The 20,200-nt window shown below is 40.0% G+C and overlaps 1 protein-coding gene and 1 long non-coding RNA gene across 4 annotated transcripts in view; one reads left to right on the top strand and one right to left on the bottom strand.

Moving 5' to 3' along the window:
• Nucleotides 1–20,200, bottom strand: part of LOC127844603 (kinesin-like protein KIF15) — a 91,787-nt gene that overhangs the window by 33,497 nt on the left and 38,090 nt on the right. For all 3 annotated transcript variants that reach the window (XM_052374996.1, XM_052374994.1, XM_052374995.1), the window contains exons 17-20: nucleotides 13,532–13,711; nucleotides 11,965–12,192; nucleotides 2,886–2,993; nucleotides 1,481–1,574 (exon numbers count right to left, since the gene is read on the bottom strand). In XM_052374996.1, coding sequence (XP_052230956.1) covers nucleotides 1,481–1,574; nucleotides 2,886–2,993; nucleotides 11,965–12,192; nucleotides 13,532–13,711 — 610 coding nt within the window. The remainder of the gene's footprint in view (nucleotides 1–1,480; nucleotides 1,575–2,885; nucleotides 2,994–11,964; nucleotides 12,193–13,531; nucleotides 13,712–20,200) is intronic.
• Nucleotides 1,784–2,298, top strand: LOC127844618 (uncharacterized). Its single transcript, XR_008032842.1, has 2 exons — nucleotides 1,784–2,044; nucleotides 2,210–2,298. It is a non-coding gene; the product is annotated as an uncharacterized LOC127844618 (long non-coding RNA).

Here is a 20,200-nt window from a genome sequence, read left to right as displayed (position 1 = left end):
ACTTGAAAAAACAGGGATCTGGAGGATAACACCTGACAACACAGAGGAATCAAGATAATAACACCTGATAACACAGGAGAATCAGGACAATAACACCTGACAACATATGAGAATCAGGAGTATAACACCTGACAACACAGGATAATAATGAGAATAACGCCTGATAGCACATGAGAATCAGGAGAATAACACCTGACAAACAGGAGAATCAGGAGAATAACACCTAACAACAAAAAGGAAAATAAAGAGAATAACACCTAACAACATATGGGAATCAACTGAATAACATCTGACAACACAGGGAATCAGAAGAATAACACCTGACAACACGGGGAATCAGGAGAATAACACCTGACAACACTGTGGAATCAGAGGAATAACACCTGACAACACAGGGGATTCATGAGAATAACACCAGACAACACAAGGGAAAAGAAAATAACACCTGTCAACACAAGAGAATAACATCATACAACACAGGGGAATCAAGAGAATTACACCTGACAACACAGGGGAATCAAGAGAATAAACCTGAAAACACAGGGGAATCAAGAGAATAAAACCCAACATCACATGGAAATCAGGAGAATAACACCTGAAAACACATGAAATCAAGAGAATAACACCTTACAACACAGGGGAATCAAGAGAATAACACCTGACAGCACAGTGGATTAAGAAAATACCACCTGACAACACAGGGGAATCAAGAAAAAAACACTTGACAACACAGGGGAATCAAGAGAATTACACCTGACAACAACACAGGGGAATCAAGATAATTACACCTGACAACATGAACAACACAGGGGAATCAGGAGAATAACACCTGACAACACAGGGGAATCAAGAGAATTACATCGAACAACAACACAGGGAAATCAAGAGAATTGCACCCGACAACAACACAGGGGAATCAAGAGAATTACACCTGACAACAACACAGGGGAATCAAGAAAAAAACACCTGACAACAACAAATGGTTATCAGGAGAGGAAATCTGGACATGGGAACACCTGACCAGACCAGCTCAGACCAGCCCTCGCAATCACACAGTCTGGTCAAAAGCTATAATGTTCACTGTAAAGTCATATAAGCTTTTGTGGTCTGACTGACAGGGTAGCAAATGGGAACAATGGTTGAGAGCTTCAGTTGACGCACATTTCATTAGATCTATTTGTGCAAGATGTTGCCCATATAATATCTTAAAATGGATATTATGTTTAGTTTTGACTTGTCTCTGAAACATGTGAAGCAGTCTTATGCCATATGCGGCCAATGTAGCTCAAGACAAGCCTAACCAATAGCGCAGACTGGTCGGGAACTAGCTGTCTGCTATACTGTCAAGCAAGGGTTCCTGGTCTCATAAGCAGACAAGGTAGCCCCTGGCCAGTCTGCTACATGTGTACAATGTTATAAGATTCAGTTTCCCATGACCCAACTGCTCTGAGATAGAAGCACATGCACTATTCCCACTCACTGTCTCTCTCGTCTGTTAGGGTCTTCATCAGAGGCTCCACTTTTTTGAGTTCATCTCGGAGAGACTGTGTCTTTTGCTTCTCTGTCTCCAGATACTAAAACAAAACCATAAATAAAGGGCGTCTGTTTGGTATATACAAATATTAAATAAACAAGGGACAAAATTGTCACAAAACCAGGTTTTCATTGTGAAAAAAAATCTGATAAAGGGAGACAACTCAAACTGAACTTTTGAAATGAACAAAGAAAGTTAACCCCCTTTGTAAGTTTGTTTTAAAATAAAGCTATTTTTAGTCGTGGCGACCTTGACATTGGAGATATGCACATGAATTTTTTTTTTTGACCTTTGACCATGAAGGATGACCTTGACCTTTCACCACTAAAAATGTGCAGCTTCATAAGATACACATGCATGGCAAATATCAAGTTGCTATCTTCAATATTGCAAAAGTTATGAGCAACGTTAAAGTTTTCGGACGGACACACGGACGGACGGACGGACGGTCAAAATTTGTGTGCGTATGGAAAGGCGTTGTCCATATACACATGCATACCAAATATGAAGGTTATATCTCAAGGGACATAGAAGTTAAGAGCATTTTTCGAAACCTAAACGCAGATTTTGAAACCTAAACGCAGACCCCTACTTCAAGGTCAAGGTCACAGGGGTCAAAATTGTTGTGCGTATGGAAAGGCCTTGTCCATATACACATGCATACCAAATATGAAGGTTATATCTCAAGGGACATTTATGGCCATTTTTGACCTTTGAACTCAAAGTGTGACCTTGACCTTGGAGATATCGACGTAATTATTTCGCGCGACACACCGTCCAATGATGGTGAACAAATGTGCCAAATGATTTTAAAATCTGACAATAAACGACATAGTTATGGCTTGGACAAGCTCATTTATGGCCATTTTTGACCTTTGAACTCAAAGTGTGACCTTGACCTTGGAGATATCGACGTAATTATTTCGCGCGACACACCGTCCAATGATGGTGAACAAATGTGCCAAATGATTTTAAAATCTGACAATGAACGACATAGTTATGGCCCGGACAAGCTTTTTCGGCCCGCCCGCCAGCCAGCCAGCCCGCCCGCATTCGCCAATCTAATAACCAGTTTTTTCCTTCGGAAAACCTGGTTAAAAAGATGGTTCATTGTTAAAAATAACAAGACAAAAATTCTCAAATCAAGCAGAAAAATCACTAATTGAATGGAACATTGTTTGTAAAAAGGGTGAAAATCTTCAGAGCAAAGGACTGATATCAATAGGTGAGATCAGCATAACCGAGGAACTATCTGATTTCAAGATTCTTTCCTTAAAAATGACATAAGAAGCCACTTCTTCATAAGAATAGAAATCCCAGTCCAATGAAACTGCTAGATCCTATTACCTACCTGTTCTGTGTGACCTAACTGGGACTGCAGCAGGGACACCTTGTGCTGGTAGCTCACTCTGTCCTTCTCGTATTCGTCTATACGACTCTCAGCCGAGGTCATCTGACTCTGTGGATGAACGAGAAACACATGAAACATGCACAACTCACAATCAGTAGATTTTCTTTACCGATCACAGAACTCTAAAAATGTTCAGCTTAAATAATAGAATAATCAGTATACAGTCCACTCTCGTTATCTCGACATCGGATATCTCGATATTCTCGATATGTCGAAGTAAGCTCAATGTCCCATTTTTTTCCTTCTTTATCTATATAAATAAACATCGCTTATCTCGATTTTCGTTATGTCGAATAATTCGATATGTCGATATAAAATTGTGTCCCTAGTCCCGATTTTACATGTATTTACTATGGTTTATCTCGAAGTGCGAATAACTGTCCCAGTGTCGGCAAAAGGTGAGACATTTTTTCTTTGATACTTCGCCGTCCCGTTTCGCCCGGCTGCTCCCGAAACTGTGCGGTAGGAAATTTATCCGTTAATTGCATCAATGATCACACGTGTGTGTTGTCGTTAGCCATTAACACTTGAGTAAGGCCTGTCACTTTAACATCAATTAACTGCAATTAATACACAGCCTGCCGAAAGGCCGAAACACTAATTGTTTTTACAAAGAACATTCCAAAATGCATTGAGTTATATTTTTATGTATATAAACCGTCGCAAATTTACAAAATGCTGTGGTAGCGGATCCGTGGTCTAGTGGTAACACACTGGCTTCACAATCCAGAGATCGCTGGTTCGATCCCCCGCTGCACCTAACCTACTAACTCGTCTTTCGCATGAGACGTTAAACCGAGGTGCAGTCTACTAGGTGCTATACACCGGGCACTAAAAGACCCAGGATCACCTCTGGAACGGGGTGTCTCCTGTATCTTGCACTATCCCCCGTAACCAACTAACACGTCTTTCTGGGGGCGATGGCCATATGGGAGACAATCCCGGTGCACTCGATAAAAAATAATGAAGAAGAAGAACAGAATGCTGTTCTATCATTGAAACAACAGTAATTGTCATGGGTAACTTGAAAGAATATGATTTACGCATGTTCAGATGGAAAACCCTCGTCTTGATTGGACGTCAGTTGCATCATAACTTTAAATAGCAATATTAAATGATGTTTACTCGACAGTTTAGAGAAATTATAAACGCATGTGTTCATGCAATTCTGTAATACTTAAAACGTCATTATAAGCATTTAAATAGCAAAATTAATCGTGCCTCGTAAAAACGCGTATATATCAGGTAGAGAGAATTATGCCACACGGTGACGGCTTTAGTTAGACCACTTAGCAGGTATTTAGATGTTAAAAACAAGGTAAATTTTCGTATCATTTTTTCTTTGAAAACGCCTAATTGGATATCTCGAACTCTCGTTATCTCTACATTTTTTCTTGTTCCCACCGACTTCGAGATAACGAGAGTGGACTGTATTTCCATAGTGGATAGTAAAACAAATTTTCTTAAAATAAAATTCATTTTAATTATTAAATACTTACCTGCTATCCCTAGCTATACCTTTCTAGGTGGGTTAGCTTCTCCAGAAATCTTCAAGTGCCGGAATTTGGCCACCTCTCTAACTGAAAACAGATTAGGTTAAACATAGTACAATGTAACCTAACTTGAAATCAAGAACCGTAACTCATCTTACTTTTCATCCAATTATGAAAATATTAAACGATTAGTCGGGTGGGAGGTGGGACTTACCAATAGCAGGTAAGTATTTAATAATTAAAATGAATTTTATTTAAAGAAAATTTGTTTTAATGTCATAAATACATACCTGCTATCCCTAGCTGATTTTGTAGCTGTGGCGGGAGGTTATCGTTATAATTTCCCATCACAGCAAAACCCATATTCAGGTTTTTCAGCCAGAGATAGTAGAAACATGTCTTCAGATAATCTTCGTTAGTACAGTATTGTAAGTTAGTTTCTGGATAGCGTCAGTACATTTACGCCATGGAAGAAACTACTGTTTAAGCAACCAAAAGAGAACCCAACATATATAAATTGTCTTGTTGACACTCAAGAGAACGAAGATAGGAAGAGGAAAAGGTGGATGGATTCCTCCAGAAAGCAGCTTGAAGCACTTCAGAAAGTGGAACATTATTAATATACGCCCACGAAGCCGAAAGAGCTCTTAATTCATGCGGTCTAATCTTAAACAAGGATAAATCCCTAGATGAGAGATGAATAAGCTTTCTTAATAGTCGAGGCTACCCAACGAGAAATAAATGCCGCAGACACCTACCACCCCCCTTTTTTACGGAATGAAAAGTCTTTTGCGAGAACCTCGAATAAACTTTACTCTTTTAAGATAGATATTCAAAGCCCTGACCGGGCAAAGAAGTTTATCATCATCTTCATGTCCACAAGTATTAAAAAGACTTGGAACTTTGAATGGTTAGAAGCCATAGAGGGGAGTTGATTATTAGCAAGGAATCCTGGCTGACATAACAATGTTACAGATCCATCTAAGGAATCAAAACGAAAATGACCATTCTCGATAGAAAGAGCATGAATTTCACTTCTCCTATTGGCTGAAGCCATAGTAAAAAGGAAAACGGTCTTCCAAGTTAGGATCTGTAAAGCAGCTTGATCTAGAGAATCAAGAACACAAGCCAAATCCCATTTAGGCACCAGTGTACGATAAACAGAACGTTTAAGTTCCATAGATCGAATCAGTTACGAAATCGCTGGATCAGCACAGACTTGTGGTGATTTAGTAAAAGCCAATGTATGCGAAATCATGGATCTATATCCTTTGATGGAGCGAAGAGAAAGTTTCTTATCATCAAAAAGAAGGATCATTTTTCCCTCGAATACACCAATTAGAGAAGAGTTTCCATCGAGCATCATAGACTGCTCTGGTGGACTTTCTCCTTGCAGAAGCAACAAGGTTTGAAGCCCTGACAGAAAAGCGTTTCTTCTGCAGAGATTGCCTGATAACAGCCAGACGTGTAAGTGGAACATTGCTTGATCCGTATGAAGTCTGCCTCTTTGAGACAGAAGATCTGATCTGTGAGGAAGTGTCCTGGAATAATTGTACAGGAGACTGAGAAGATCGTTGAACCACTATATCCTGGGCCACCAAGGGGCGATCAGGAGTATGCAACACGAACTCACAGTGATTTTCGCCAATATTTGGGGAATCAGAATGGTTGGGGGATAAGCGTCCAGTTGGTCCCAATCGAACGAAAGCGCGTCTACTGCCCAAGCTGCTGGATCGTAAACCGGACTCACATACAGAGGAAGTATGTGATTGTGTCTGGTTGCAAATAGGTCGACTAGAGGATAATCGAACATGAGAAAAATCCGATTGGTCACTTCCTGATGAAGTGTCCACTCCGAAGGAAGTAATTGGTGTTTGCGAGACAATACGTCTGCCAGGGCGTTGAGACGACCTGGAATAAATTTGACCAGAAGAAAAATGTTGAGCGTCTTGCAAAGAACAAGTAATTCCTTGGTTTCCAGATACAGGGAGTGAGAATGTGTTCCCCCCGTGTCTGAATGTAAGTCACAACTGATGTGTTGTCTGTTGACACCATCACACAAGAGTCTCTAAGATGTGACTGTAAATGAGATACAGCTAGAAATACCGCTTGCATTTCTATATTGTTGATATGCAGATGTGACTCATGATGAGACCACAACCCTGAAACTGTCAGACTGAGTGGTTCCAGATGAGCACCCCACCCTTCCTTGCTCGCGTACGTCATAAGATACAAAGACGGTTGCGCAGGATGAAGGGGCACTCCTGCTAAGAGAGTCTCCTTGACTAAGCACCGCTGAAGATGTAGTATTAACTCCGGAAGAATAGGAATCTGCGCTAACATATTGTCCGGAGACCATTTCCAACAAGCTGAGAGGTAATGCTGAGGAGGACGAAGGAGCAGACGTCCTAATTGCACAAAGTCTGCTACTGAGCTCAGGATACCGTTGAGAGATAGGAACTCTTGGGCTTTTATATGAGATTGGGACAAAACCTAAATGACCTTCACCAGAAGGTCTGATATATGTTGACGAGACACTCTGAGCTTGTTGATGTGAGTCAAGAAGTTCATTCCCACAAAAGTGAAATCTTGAGATGGGATGAGGTCTGATTTGTCTGCATTTAAAAGGAGCCATAATGATAGGAGTTCCTTAAAAGAAAATTCCAGATGTTGCAGAAGCAATTGACGATCGAGCGGGTGTAACAGCCAGTCCTCGAAGTACTTAAGAAGCAGAATACTGTGAACACGTAGATGTGCTCCTACTGTAGCCATAAGCTTGGTAAAGACTAGAGGGGCTGTTGCCAACCCAATTGGCATTGCTCGCAACTGGTATACCTGGCCTCGAAATGCAAAACGAAGGTACTTCCGGTAGTTGGGGTGTATAGGAACATGGAAGTACGCATCTTCCAGGTCCAAGGACACCCCCCAGTGCAGAGGTTTGATGGAATTCCTTATGAAGGAAGGAGTCTCCATCTTGAAAATTGGTTTGAGTAGAAACGTGTTGAAAACTTTTAAGTCTATTGCTGGTCTCCAGGAACCATTTCTCTTATGAACAAGAAAAAGAGACTGTAAAATCCTGGAGATTAAGGGTCTGTAACCCTTTCTACCGCCTGTTTTTCCAAAAGACCGAGAATGGACTCTGGAATCTGTAAATGCATAGATACCAGCTCTACAGGGACGCGAGAGAGTGGAGGTCTGTTTTCTAATTGAAAAGTCAGGCCTTCAGTAACGAAATAATGAACCCAAGCGTCCTTAGTTATACGAAGCCAACGATTTGAAAAATGTAGAAGTCTGGCCCCTACTGGTATTTCCGGCATCGGATGAGAAAGCGGTAGAAAAGGTAGGTACCTAGGGCTGGTAAGCAGGAGGTCCTACCTGCTGGTAAAAGGTTTGGAATAACTCTTATATGGCTGAGACTTGTTCTTCCTACCAGATTTCTTAACAGACAATTTCTGATAAACAGAAGGTCTGTTGAATGAAGACTGTTTGTTAGGAACTGACCGAGGATTCAAGGAAGGCCTTTTAGAGAAAAGGTTATTCCTCTTATCCTTCTTAACTACTGGATTTGCCATTGGTCTAGAAACAGGTCGCTTAAAGGCCCCTTGGCTTTGTCCAGAGTTGTATCTAGCTAAAGAAGCATGAAGTTGATCATCTTGTCCGCTGAAATTGCGTCTTGTATCCTTCTACCGAAAAGAAATCCTGATGAGAGAGGTGCCGTTCTGAGAGAATTCATACTCGGTTCTAATAGAAAATCTTTAGTTAAAGAAGAAAGGATAAGATCTCTACGAATCCTTACCATCTCCGACATTGAAGAAGCAGCATTATGTGAAAGGGACAATGTCGTTTGTGAAAGATGAATTGACAAATCACGAAGTTCTTCCGGAACTGAGTCCGACCAATCACACACCAACTGCAAAATAGTTGCTAGCATGAGATCTATCAGGTTGGTAAGACCTAAAGATCTGCGTTCTCTCACTTCCCAATGTTCCAACATTGAATAAGGAACAGAAACAGAAGTTGAAGAAGTAGGCATATTAAGCAACAGCTTATTGATGTCAAGATCCTGAACCGGTAATTTTGCAAAATCCAAGCCGGAAGTTGGATCTGGTACAGAACGCTTATAGCTTCTAGTACGTTCATTATGCTTAGGATCAGATAAATCCTTAGGCAATTTCCACAGTTCTCCTCGTTAGGAATGGTCTTATTAGCTGATTCCAAAGATTGAAAAACTGATAAGACAGTAGAAACCAATAGGAAGGCGTGTATCAAGGCGAGAAGTAGCCTTCGAAAGCCTGTTGGGATCAAATGTATGAACTAATTTTCCGTGATAGAGATCGTCGAATTAGTAGACATCTCCGCAGGTCTTGGGCAATAATCATCACCAAGAGTTGAAATATTAGTTCATATCTGATGAATTGATGACAAATATTGATAAGTGTCATCATTGGAATCTGCCTCTGAATCCGCCTCATTGTCTACAACACCAGCAGTGTGTATAGAATCAGCGGAAACATAAGGGGAAATCATGCACCAGATTGCGAGTATCTGGTAATGATGAATGACCATCTACACAATCAACACCCTGAAAATTAAAACCGGAAGATGACGGTAAATTATCAGGATTGACTGGTACGAATCTTGAAGCCATAACGTGTCCGAATTAGACGGTGCCGTAGCAGGAGGTACCCGAATAGGTAACGTAGCTGATACCTGTGGAGCAAGAGTAAGTATCTGTAGTGGTGAAAAAAACACCAGAAGACAAGGTCTGCGAAGTAGTACCAGTCACAGCAACATTTGTTAATGTTAAACTGGAAGCTGGATCTGGTACATAGGGTACTGCAACATTACAATCCGAGACAGGATAGTACTGTGTAGGATAAGGGTAGTCAGAGCGACATTGTCTACGTGAAGCATGACTACGAGTTTTTTTCCTACGATGCAGAGAAACAGATCGGCTTCAATGGAAACGACGTCTCCTAGAATAACGTCTCCTAGAGTCTCGAGATGATCGGTATCGATCATATCGACACCGTGAATGAGGCTACTCGATAAAGGAGATCGTGTACGACATCTACCTCTATTGTCAGTACTAGTTGACGACTCAGATGTCTTTGAAGAAGAAGAAGAGGAGGAATTTATCGACGATGATGATCGATGTCTCTTTCTCGATCGATGACCGGTGAACTGTGACCGGTGGTACTGACCAGTAGGACTGACCGGTGACCTGACCGGTCCTTGGTGACCGGAGACCGGTGGTATTGACCGGACCGGTCACTGTTGATAGATGACTGGTGACCGGAACGGTCCCTGATGACCGGTGACCGGTGGTATTGACCGGTGACAGGTAGCATTGACCGGTGACCAGACCCTGGTGACCGGTGGTATTGACTGGTGACCGGTAGTATTGACCGGTGACCGGACCAGTCCCTGGTGACCGATGGTATTGACCGGTGACTGGTGACCGGACCGGTCCCCGGTTACCGGTTCCTCGGACCGGTGACCAGACCTGTCCCTGATGACCGTTGACCGGTGGTATTGACAGATGGTATTGACCGGTAACCGGTAGTATTGACCGGTGACCGGACCGGTCCCTGGTGACTGGTGGTATTGACCAGTGACTGGTGACCGGATCGGTCCCCGGTACCACGGTGACCAGTCTGTTACCCAGTGACGTACCGGTCATAGTATGACCAGTGTTGTCACCAGGCAATGACCGTATAGCGGCTGCCAAATGGTCCGGCATTGGTCGTAGTCCTTGACCAATGCCATCGGGCATAGACCGGCTGACAGTTGTCACCATAATGGTCTGATGTTGATCGACTTTCTAACGAAGTTAGCATAGTACGATCTTCATCTTGCCCTATACCCGGTGACTGATGCTGCAAATACTCGTCTGTAGTCTGTAAAGGCATCGGGAATTTCTCATCTGATGAAGGTTCATCTGCCCGTTTTCTGCTCAGAAACGTTCTGCGACAAATTGCTTTCTGCCATGTCGCATCACCCCACGCACTACAAACAGGGCATTTATGATCAAAGGTACAATTTGTACATAACAAATAAGTATTGTGGGAATCCCACGAATCCTTTATGTGACCACGTGAACCTCTAGTTTGTAAATTCATTCTTATTCTGAAATTAGAAAAAGAAAAGAATCCACTTAAGAAAACGGTGTAAAACAAACAAAATAACTGAAATATTCAGTTAAACAAATTATTTACACTGCATAATATAGTCAATAACTTGTTGACATAAATCACCAAATCCTCGTGCTCAATTCATGAGCACATGTAAAAACCCAGCAAAATGTGAAAAACAATTAATTATCAACAAAATAATACAAGAAAAGATTTCTGAATGAAGTAGAAACGATAAATTATACAATTCATTCATTTCAAACCCAAATCCACCAAGCAGAATTGAACAAAAAGTCCAAATTTAAAGCCGATAAAAAATGGCGATCTGCACGGTGTGTCTCCAGAAAAGTAAGATGAGTTATGGCTCTTGATTTCCGGTTAGGTAACATTGTACTATGTTTAACCCGATCTGTTTTCAGTTAGAGAGGTGGCCGAATTCTGGCACTTGAAGATTTCTGGAGAAGCTAACCCACCTAGAAAGGTATAGCTAGGGATAGCAGGTATGTATTTATGACATTAAAACAGTTTTTAATCAAACAAATAACTTGTACAATAGTCATGATATAATTTGCAATAAAAAAAGCAATACACTTATAATCTATATAAAGATAAGTTATAAACTTTTTACAGACATATGGATGCTTGTTATTTCTTTGCTCTCCATTTTATGCATTCAAATTGTAAATGTAAAATATTGTCAACAATCCTAAATTCACACAACAAGTGTAACCTGTGATGCATATAAACTTTTAATGGACATTAATTGTCTACAATTATAATTTGACACAATGGTGTTACCTTAAGATTTGATGCATATAAACTGGTAATTTTTTTCAGAAATACTGACTTGACAGTATAGTGTAATTGGTAGATTTGATGCATTGAAACTATAAATGTACATTGTTGTCAACCATCCTAACTTCACAGTAGAGCGTAACCTGTAAATTTGATGCATGTAAACTGTAAATGTACATTTTTGAAGACAATACTAACCTCACAAATTAATGTAACCTGCAGATTTGAAGCATATAATCTATTTATGTACATTATTGTCAACAAGACTATTGTCAAGCAATATAAGTCTCGTACCGGCTCCACCATTGTCAGAAATATTTTTTTTTTATATTTGTTGCCATAGCAAACAGAATTTTTGACGTAGGAACAAAATGAAATGACTTGCATAATGTCCTTATTGCCATCTATCTATGCTTCAAGTTTCATGAAAAAATATTAAGAACTTTTAAAGTTATGGCAGGATCCAGAAAAGTGTGACAGACTGACTGACTGACTGACTGACTGACGGACACACAGAGCGCAAACCATAAGTCCCCTCCGGTGAAACCGATAGGGGACTAACAATCCTAACTTCCCATAATGATAGTAGACTGTAACCTGTAGTTGTTTGATCTGGTCCAGTAGCGCCTCTTGCTCAGCCAGTGCAAACTCCTCAGGCATGTCCACTCCCATGATGCCTTCGTCCTCCATGCAGCTGGCCCCGCCTCCCTCGGGGCTCTCAAAGGGGATGGTGTCATTCAGGTCAGAGCCAGAGTTGTTTGACAACCTCGCCACTACGGTCCGGCTGCGTAACTTGTAGCACTCCTTCTTCGGTGTCAACATTGTCTAGTGGTAAATAAAACACTGTGTGAAGTGATAAGTAGTGTACAGGAAGAAAAAATAATGCATACCAAAACAAACAACAATTCTGTAAAAACAATTACATCATATTCAAATGAATAAACTGCATAAATATTATGGCTACATTGTCTGTGTTCTTACACATAGAAAAGTGTTAAAGTAAATGTAAAATTGATGTGCACACAACACTATGATGTAATTCCCTTGTAATTTTCTCTCATTTCACTCCACAACTTGGAATGGGGCAGGGTACATGGCTAGTAAAAAATTTGTGTTTGTGCCTGGATTTTTCCTTTCTTTAGTTGCATGTAGAAGGAACTGGACAATAAGACCCATCTTCAAGGCTACAAGAAGATACAATTGATCTCTCCTAACTGCTCCAAACTTATCAATATTAGTACACCAGTTGAACCCATCACCTCCCATAAAATATTTGTCACTTGCTTTTCAACACTTATATACCAAATCCTGTCAGTTTCACTTATTCATTCACTTCAGGGGACAAAAAGATTCCCTCATCCATTATGGTGGTTTATTAAAAATCTTTTCAATTTTCTATAATGATAGCTTGCATTTTCTGTCCAACAGCGCATTTTGATTGGATAAACCTCTTAGGCAGTGTTCTCCAGGTAAAATTTGAGCAACCTGTTATATTTTCAAAGTAAACGGCAACTAAGAAATAAAACGGGTGGACTGGTATTTGCACCATTTGAATTGATATTTTTGGGAAATGTAGACGGCATTTAGATTGAATGTAACTGGTGAAATGGCCAGCTGCCGTTGCTTCAGAAAACAATGCATAGGTGAACTGTTTTTCATTTCCCAAAGAACACTCTACAAATTAATTGAAAGATGTTCATATTCATACTTCCTTTTCATAAAAAAGAAACCATATTATTTCATTCTTTTCAGCAAATCTGAAATACTTTGCATTATATTTGTATAATGCAAAAACTCGTCATATTTTGGTGTGAACATCAACAATATGCCATTTGATTGAGATGAAAGTAGATGGAAGTTAGGTGAGACCATAAAGAAACTTAAAATTACATTTGATGTTCTATTTGTGTGTTGTCATTAAAAGAATTCCAAAGTATTCCACTGCATTTCAACCATGAATAAACATCTGAAAAAAATAACCCCATTTGTATGCATAATGTCTTTGTATGTCATTTTCCCAAAAGTTCATGTTTTTTTGAATTAGATGTTTTAAAATGAATAAATGAAATCTGCTTAAAGGAGAAAAAATCACACCCTTGGTTGATGCTCTGGGACAACAAGTAAAAATGGGCCCCACCCCCCAGCTCAGAAGAGTTTCACTAACCTTGACGGTCTGTATGTGGAGATCATTCATCATGTCCTTCTCTATCTTGGTCTTGGTGTTGTACGCAGACAGTAGCAGCTCCAGCTCCCGCACTTGCTTCTCTGACGCCTCCAGCTTGGATCGTAGCTGTGTCAGACTCTTCTCTGACGTCTGCTGCGAGTCTTCCAGCTGCTGCTGAACCTGCAGCAGACGACAACCAGAACGGTTAGAATTATATGTGAGCCACGCTTGCAGCAGACAACAACCAGAACAGTTAGAATTATATGTGAGCCATGCTTGCAGCAGACAACAACCAGAACAGTTAGAATTATATGTGAGCCACGCTTGCAGCAGACAACAACCAGAACAGTTAGAATTATATGTGAGCCACGCTTGCAGCAGACAACAACCAGAACAGTTAGAATTATATGTGAGCCACGCTTGCAGCAGACAACAACCAGAACAGTTAGAATTATATGTGAGCCACGCTTGCAGCAGACAACAACCAGAACAGTTAGAATTATATGTGAGCCACGCTTGCAGCAGACAACAACCAGAACTGTTAGAATTATATGTGAGCCACGCCTGCAGCAGACAACAACCAGAACAGTTAGAATTATATGTGAGCCACGCTTGCAGTAGACAACAACCAGGACAGTTAGAATTATATGTGAGCCATGCTTGCAGTAGACAACAACCAGAACAGTTAGAATTATATGTGAGCCACGCTTGCAGTAGACAACAACCAAAACAGTTAGAATTATATGTGAGCCACGCTTGCAGCAGACGACAACCAAAACAATTAGAATTATATGTGAGCCACGCTTGCAGCAGACGACAACCAAAACAGTTAGAATTATATGTGAGCCACGCTTGCAGCAGACAACAACCAGAACAGTTAGAATTATATGTGAGCCACGCTTGCAGCAGACAACAACCAAAACAGAATTATATGTAAGCCACGCTTGCAGCAGACAACAACCAGAACAGTTAGAATTATATGGGAGCCACGCTTGCAGCAGATAACAACCAAAACAGTTAGAATTATATGTGAGCCACGCTTGCAGCAGACAACAACCAGAACAGTTAGAATTATATGGGAGCCATGCTTGCAGCAGACAACAACCAGAACAGTTAGAATTATATGGGAGCAACGCTTGCAGCAGACAACAACCAGAACAGTTAGAATTATATGTGAGCCACGCTTGCAGCAGACAACAACCAGAACAGTTAGAATTATATGGGAGCCACGCTTGCAGCAGACAACAACCAGAACAGTTAGAATTATACGTGAGCCAAGCTCTGGGAAAATGGGGTTTAATAAATGCATGTGCGTACAGTGTCCATCAAGATTAGCCTGTGCAGTCTGCACTGGCTAATCAAGGACGACGCTTTCCGCTTAAACTGATCTTTGGCTTAGAAGAGATATCCATTGAAAAATATACCATTTAAGCAAAAATAGGCTAATTTAGTGCTCATGCTTTCAGCCCTGTTTCTCAGAGCAAAGGTAATATCAGGGTTTTTTCTGCCTATTTGGGGAAAAGGAGTCTGACCAAATTGGGAATTTTTTATCGACAAAATTGGTCATTTTTGGGAATTTTTGCTTCCATGAAACGGCTCATTTGGGAAAAAATTGTGAATTTATCATGCTTCAATAAGTCAGTGGTTTAACAAATAAATTAGTTTTTATTTGTTATTTTGTCTTCTTTTTATAAACAGATGCAATATTAGGCATGATCAACGTTTATTCAAGTACTGCAGTTTTGTTTTTCAGTAACAGTTACACTCTGAGATAAGAACTGAACAGTCAAAACCTTATAGCACATATTTTTTACCAAAACAAACACTGGTTAGTTACACAAGTTATACACTTCATTCTTAAAAGAAATAATTAATTTTTTTATTATTTTTTTTTTGGAAATTGGGATTATTTTTTTTTATTTCTGTTTGGGATCGGGTCCGTTTGCTTTGGGAGTGCCTCTGTTTTCCGGAGGCGCAGACAGTGCTGAAAAACCCCTGAATATAAACAAGATGTGTTCGTGAAACACTATGTCCCCCCATATATTTGACCTTTCACCTTTTTAGGATGACCTTGACATTGATATTTCACCACTAAAAATGTGCAGCTCCATGAGATACACATGCATGCCAAATATCCTGTTGCTATCTTCAATATTGCAAAAGTGTATATTAAATGAGCGATTTTGACCCATATATTTGACCTTTGACCTTGAAGGATGACCTTGAACTTTCACCACTCAAAATGTGCAGCTCCATGAGAAACACATGCATGCCAAATACAAATTTGCTATCTTCAATATGGCAAAAGTTATGGCAAATGTAAAAGTTTGACGCAAACCAACAAACCAACAGACAGGGCAAAAGCAATGTCCCCCACTATAGTGGTGGGGGACATAATAACTTAGGGTGATGAAGGGTATAATAATTATTGCAAACCAAGGAGTGATATGAATCAAGGCTAAAGAAAGATTGCTTTGGAAAATCAAGCCCTCATTTACTTAAATTTTGTATTTGCTTTGATTGTTGTATATAATATACAAGGGACAAAATTGTCACAAAACCAGGTTTTCGATTTGAAAAAAAGTCTGATAAAGGGAGACAACTCAAACTGAACTGATTGTTTATTATTAACCCCCTTTGTTTCAAAATAAATCTATTTTTAGTTGTGGCGACCTTGACCTTGGAGATATTGACGTACTTCTTTCGTTCGACACACCATCCAATGATGGTGAACAAATGTGCCAAATGATTTAAAATCAAATCTCATAATGAATTAAATATTTATGGCCCGGACAAGCTCATTTATGGCCATTTTTTACCTTTGAACTCAAAGTGTGACCTTGACCTTGGAGATATTGACATAATTCTTTCGCGTGACACATCGTCCAATGATGGTGAACAAATGTGCCAAATGATTTTAAAATCTCACAATGAACGACAATGTTATGGCCCCGACAAGCTTGTTCCGCCTGCCCTTCCGCCTGCCCGCCGACATTCGCAAATCTAATAACCAGTTTAACCTGATTAATAACCTGGTTAAAAAGCCTACAGATTTTCACCGAAAACAAAAGATTTCAGAAAACAAATTCTACATTTTTAAGGGTTAAATTGAATTTGTAGATAACATTTAAAACTAAAGCTTTATTGAGATACATTTATTAAAATTATGCAGTGACTATATGGGTCTTTATAATGTGAAACTGAATTGAGATTATAAACCTTTATGAGCATGTTCATGTTTACTGATGACTAAAAATTGGTGTGTTACCTCTAGGCACATCGAAGACAGGAAAACGTTAATTATTGTGCTTATAGAATAAAGTAATATATTTTAAGAAGAGGCAATTCTGTGAGGAATCCATAATTTGCATAAGGTATTCTTAATCTGTATACCTGTAAAATGTTGGCATCATAAATATTATTTAAACAATCATTTATCAATAAGTCAAAAAAGCATAAAGCATTTAGTAAAAAAACAGATGTTTGGACATAAGGTCCACTTTTTCCAGGATAAAATCAATCCTGATATAAAACAAAAGTTCTTATAAAGCTTTAAATAAAATTATTTAATCTACGATGGAGGGACATACTTAATCGAGTTGTGTAACTCATATAGGATGATATTGAAAGCCAGACTGGGCCATCAGTATCCCTTGCAATTCTTTAGGATAACAACTTCTGATTCATACCTTTGTGCCTATTTGTTGAACTAATTAACAGTAAAGAGGATGTAACCATGCTTGTGAACAGATTGTGATTTATAAACAAAAGCATGGGAGGAGTAATGTTGAGTGGCAAAAACACTAGGAAGTGTCTATAGTGACAAGTGATGAGAACTCTTTATAACAAGAGCACCGCATAACTGGTGCCAACGCTCAGATGCGAAAGCTTGTCCGAATTAAAAAAAATAATAATTTGAGGACACAGTGACCTTGACCTTTGACCTAGTGACCCAAAAATGGGTTTGGCGTGTAGAACTCATCAAGGTGCATCTACATATGAAATTTCAAAGTTGTAGGTGGAAGCACTTTGATTTTAGAGCCTATGTTGAAAGTTTTATATTAGAGGTCACAGTGACCTTGACCTTTGACCTAGTGACCCAAAAATGGGTGTGGCGTGTAGAACCCATCAAGGTGCATCTACATATGAAGTTTCAAAGTTGTAGGTGCAAGCACTTTGATTTTAGAGCCAATGCTAAGGTTTATGTTAAAGTTTTATATTAGAGGTCACAGTGACCTTGACCTTTGACCTAGTGACCCAAAAATGGATGTGGCGTGTAGAACTCATCAAGGTGCATCTACATATAAGTTTCAAAGTTGTAGGTGGAAGCACTTTGATTTTAGAGCCTATGTTAAAGTTTTATATTAGCGGTCAGTGACCTTGACCTTTGACCTAGTGACCAAAAAAATGGGTGTGGACTGTAGAACTCATCACAGTGCATCTACATATGAAGTTTCAAAGTTGTAGGTGGAAGCACTTTGATTTTAGAGCCAATGTTAAGGTTTTAGCACGACGCCTACGGCGGACGGCTGACGGCGGATGACCAGCTGGCTATGACAATACCTCGGGTTTTCTCCGAAAACAGCCGAGCTAAAAATCACAGTGTATTCAGTGTGCTCGTACAGTAAACTGAGCGTACTTGTACTAGATTTATCCCCAAAATTTGTTTTGATAATGTTCTGTAAAACTGAAATCCTTATTGATACAACAAACCATATTCAACAAGTGATGTGTTCGTCAGAAACACAATGCCCCCTATTGCGCCGCTTTGAATCTTTTTAATTCATTTTTTACCTTTGACCTTGAAGGATGACTCAAAATGTGCAGCTTTATGAGAACGCCGCTTTGATTTTTTTTGGATTTTTTTTTACCTTTGACCTTGAAGGATGACCTTGACCATGAACTTCCACCACTCAAAATGTGCAGCTTTATGAGAAAGCTGCTGTGAATATAATTTTTTAATTTTTTTTGGACCTTTGACCTTGAAGGATGACCTTGACCTTGAAGGATGACCTTGACCTTGAACTTCCACCACTCAAAATGTGCAGCTTCATGAGGACGCCGCTTTGATTTTTTAAATTTATTTTTTACCTTTGACCTTGAAGGATGACCTTGACCTTTAACTTCCACCACTTAAAATGTGCAGCTTCATGAGATACACATGCAGCCAAATATCAAGTTGCTATCTTCAATAATAAAAACGTTATGGCCAATGTAAAAAGTTTTCGGACGGACAGAAGCCATATATTTGACATTTGACCTTGAAGGATGACCTTGACCTTCACCTTTCACCACTCAAAATGTTCAGCTCCATGAGATACACATGCATGCCAAATATCAAGTTGCTTTCTTCAATATTGAAAAAGTTATGGCCAATGTTAAAGTTTTCGGACGGACAGACGCCATAAATTTGACATTTGACCTTGAAGGATGACCCATGATCTTTGACCACTCAAAATGTGCAGCTCCATGCGATACACATGCATGCCAAATATCAAGTTGCTATCTTCAATAGTGAAAAAGTTATGGCCAATATTAAAGTTTTTTTCTGACGGACGGACAGACTGACTGACATACTGACACACTGACGGACAGTTCAACTGCTATATACAAACCTACGGGGGGCATAAAAAGCCAATGAGCCCAAGACACACAAAGAACTGACTTTCAGCTAGGCATGATTAAAAATTAAGATCAAGAGCAACAGGTTTTTTTTTTCAGATTTGACCTGATAACTGATTTATTTGGACACAACTGACCCACGTTTGAACTTAGCCTAGATATTGTCAAGAAAAACATTCTGTCTAAGTTCAATCAAGACTGGATCAAAGATATGGCCTGTAGAGTGGTAACAACACCTAACCGCTGACCCACAAGGCATGTAACCTCACAAAGACTGACCAAAATAACTATAAAAAAATGACACCAGACTAGTGTAGCTTTACTTTTCAAGAAGAACCCTGTTCATTTTGTGAACCTTAATATTTTCCTTCAGTATGGTTAGATGGGGAAATAACAAATACTGACTAAATATTTTTTCTAAAATTGTACATGACTGAGCACAAATAATATGAGCCGCGCTCTGGGGAAAACTGGATGCTTAAACTGAAGAGACTTCCTTGAAACAAAACATTCCTTGAAAACTGAAAGTCTCCTCCATGATTAGCCTGTGTGGACTGCACAGAAAGTCTCCTCCCTGCTTACCCTGTGTGGACTAACAGAAAGTCTCCTCCCTGATTACCCTGTGTGGACTGCACAGAAAGTCTCCTCCCTGATTACCCTGTGTGGACTGCACAGAAAGTCTCCTCCCTGATAACCCTGTGTGGACTGCACAGAAAGTCTCCTCCCTGATTACCCTGTGTGGACTGCACAGAAAGTCTCCTCCCTGATAACCCTGTGTGGACTGCACAGAAAGTCTCCTCCCTGATTACCCTGTGTGGACTGCACAGAAAGTCTCCTCCCTGATTACCCTGTGTGGACTGCACAGAAAGTCTCCTCCCTGATTACCCTGTGTGGACTAACAGAAAGTCTCTTCCCTGATTACCCTGTGTGGACTGCACAGTCTCCTCCCTGATTACCCTGTGTGGACTAACAGAAAGTCTCTTCCCTGATTACCCTGTGTGGACTGCACAGAAAGTCTCCTCCCTGATTACCCTGTGTGGACTGCAC

This window comes from Dreissena polymorpha, chromosome 9, assembly GCF_020536995.1.
Source record: "Dreissena polymorpha isolate Duluth1 chromosome 9, UMN_Dpol_1.0, whole genome shotgun sequence".
Classification (NCBI taxonomy): Eukaryota; Metazoa; Mollusca; class Bivalvia; order Myida; family Dreissenidae; genus Dreissena; species Dreissena polymorpha.
This window is presented reverse-complemented; position numbering and strand designations above follow the sequence as displayed.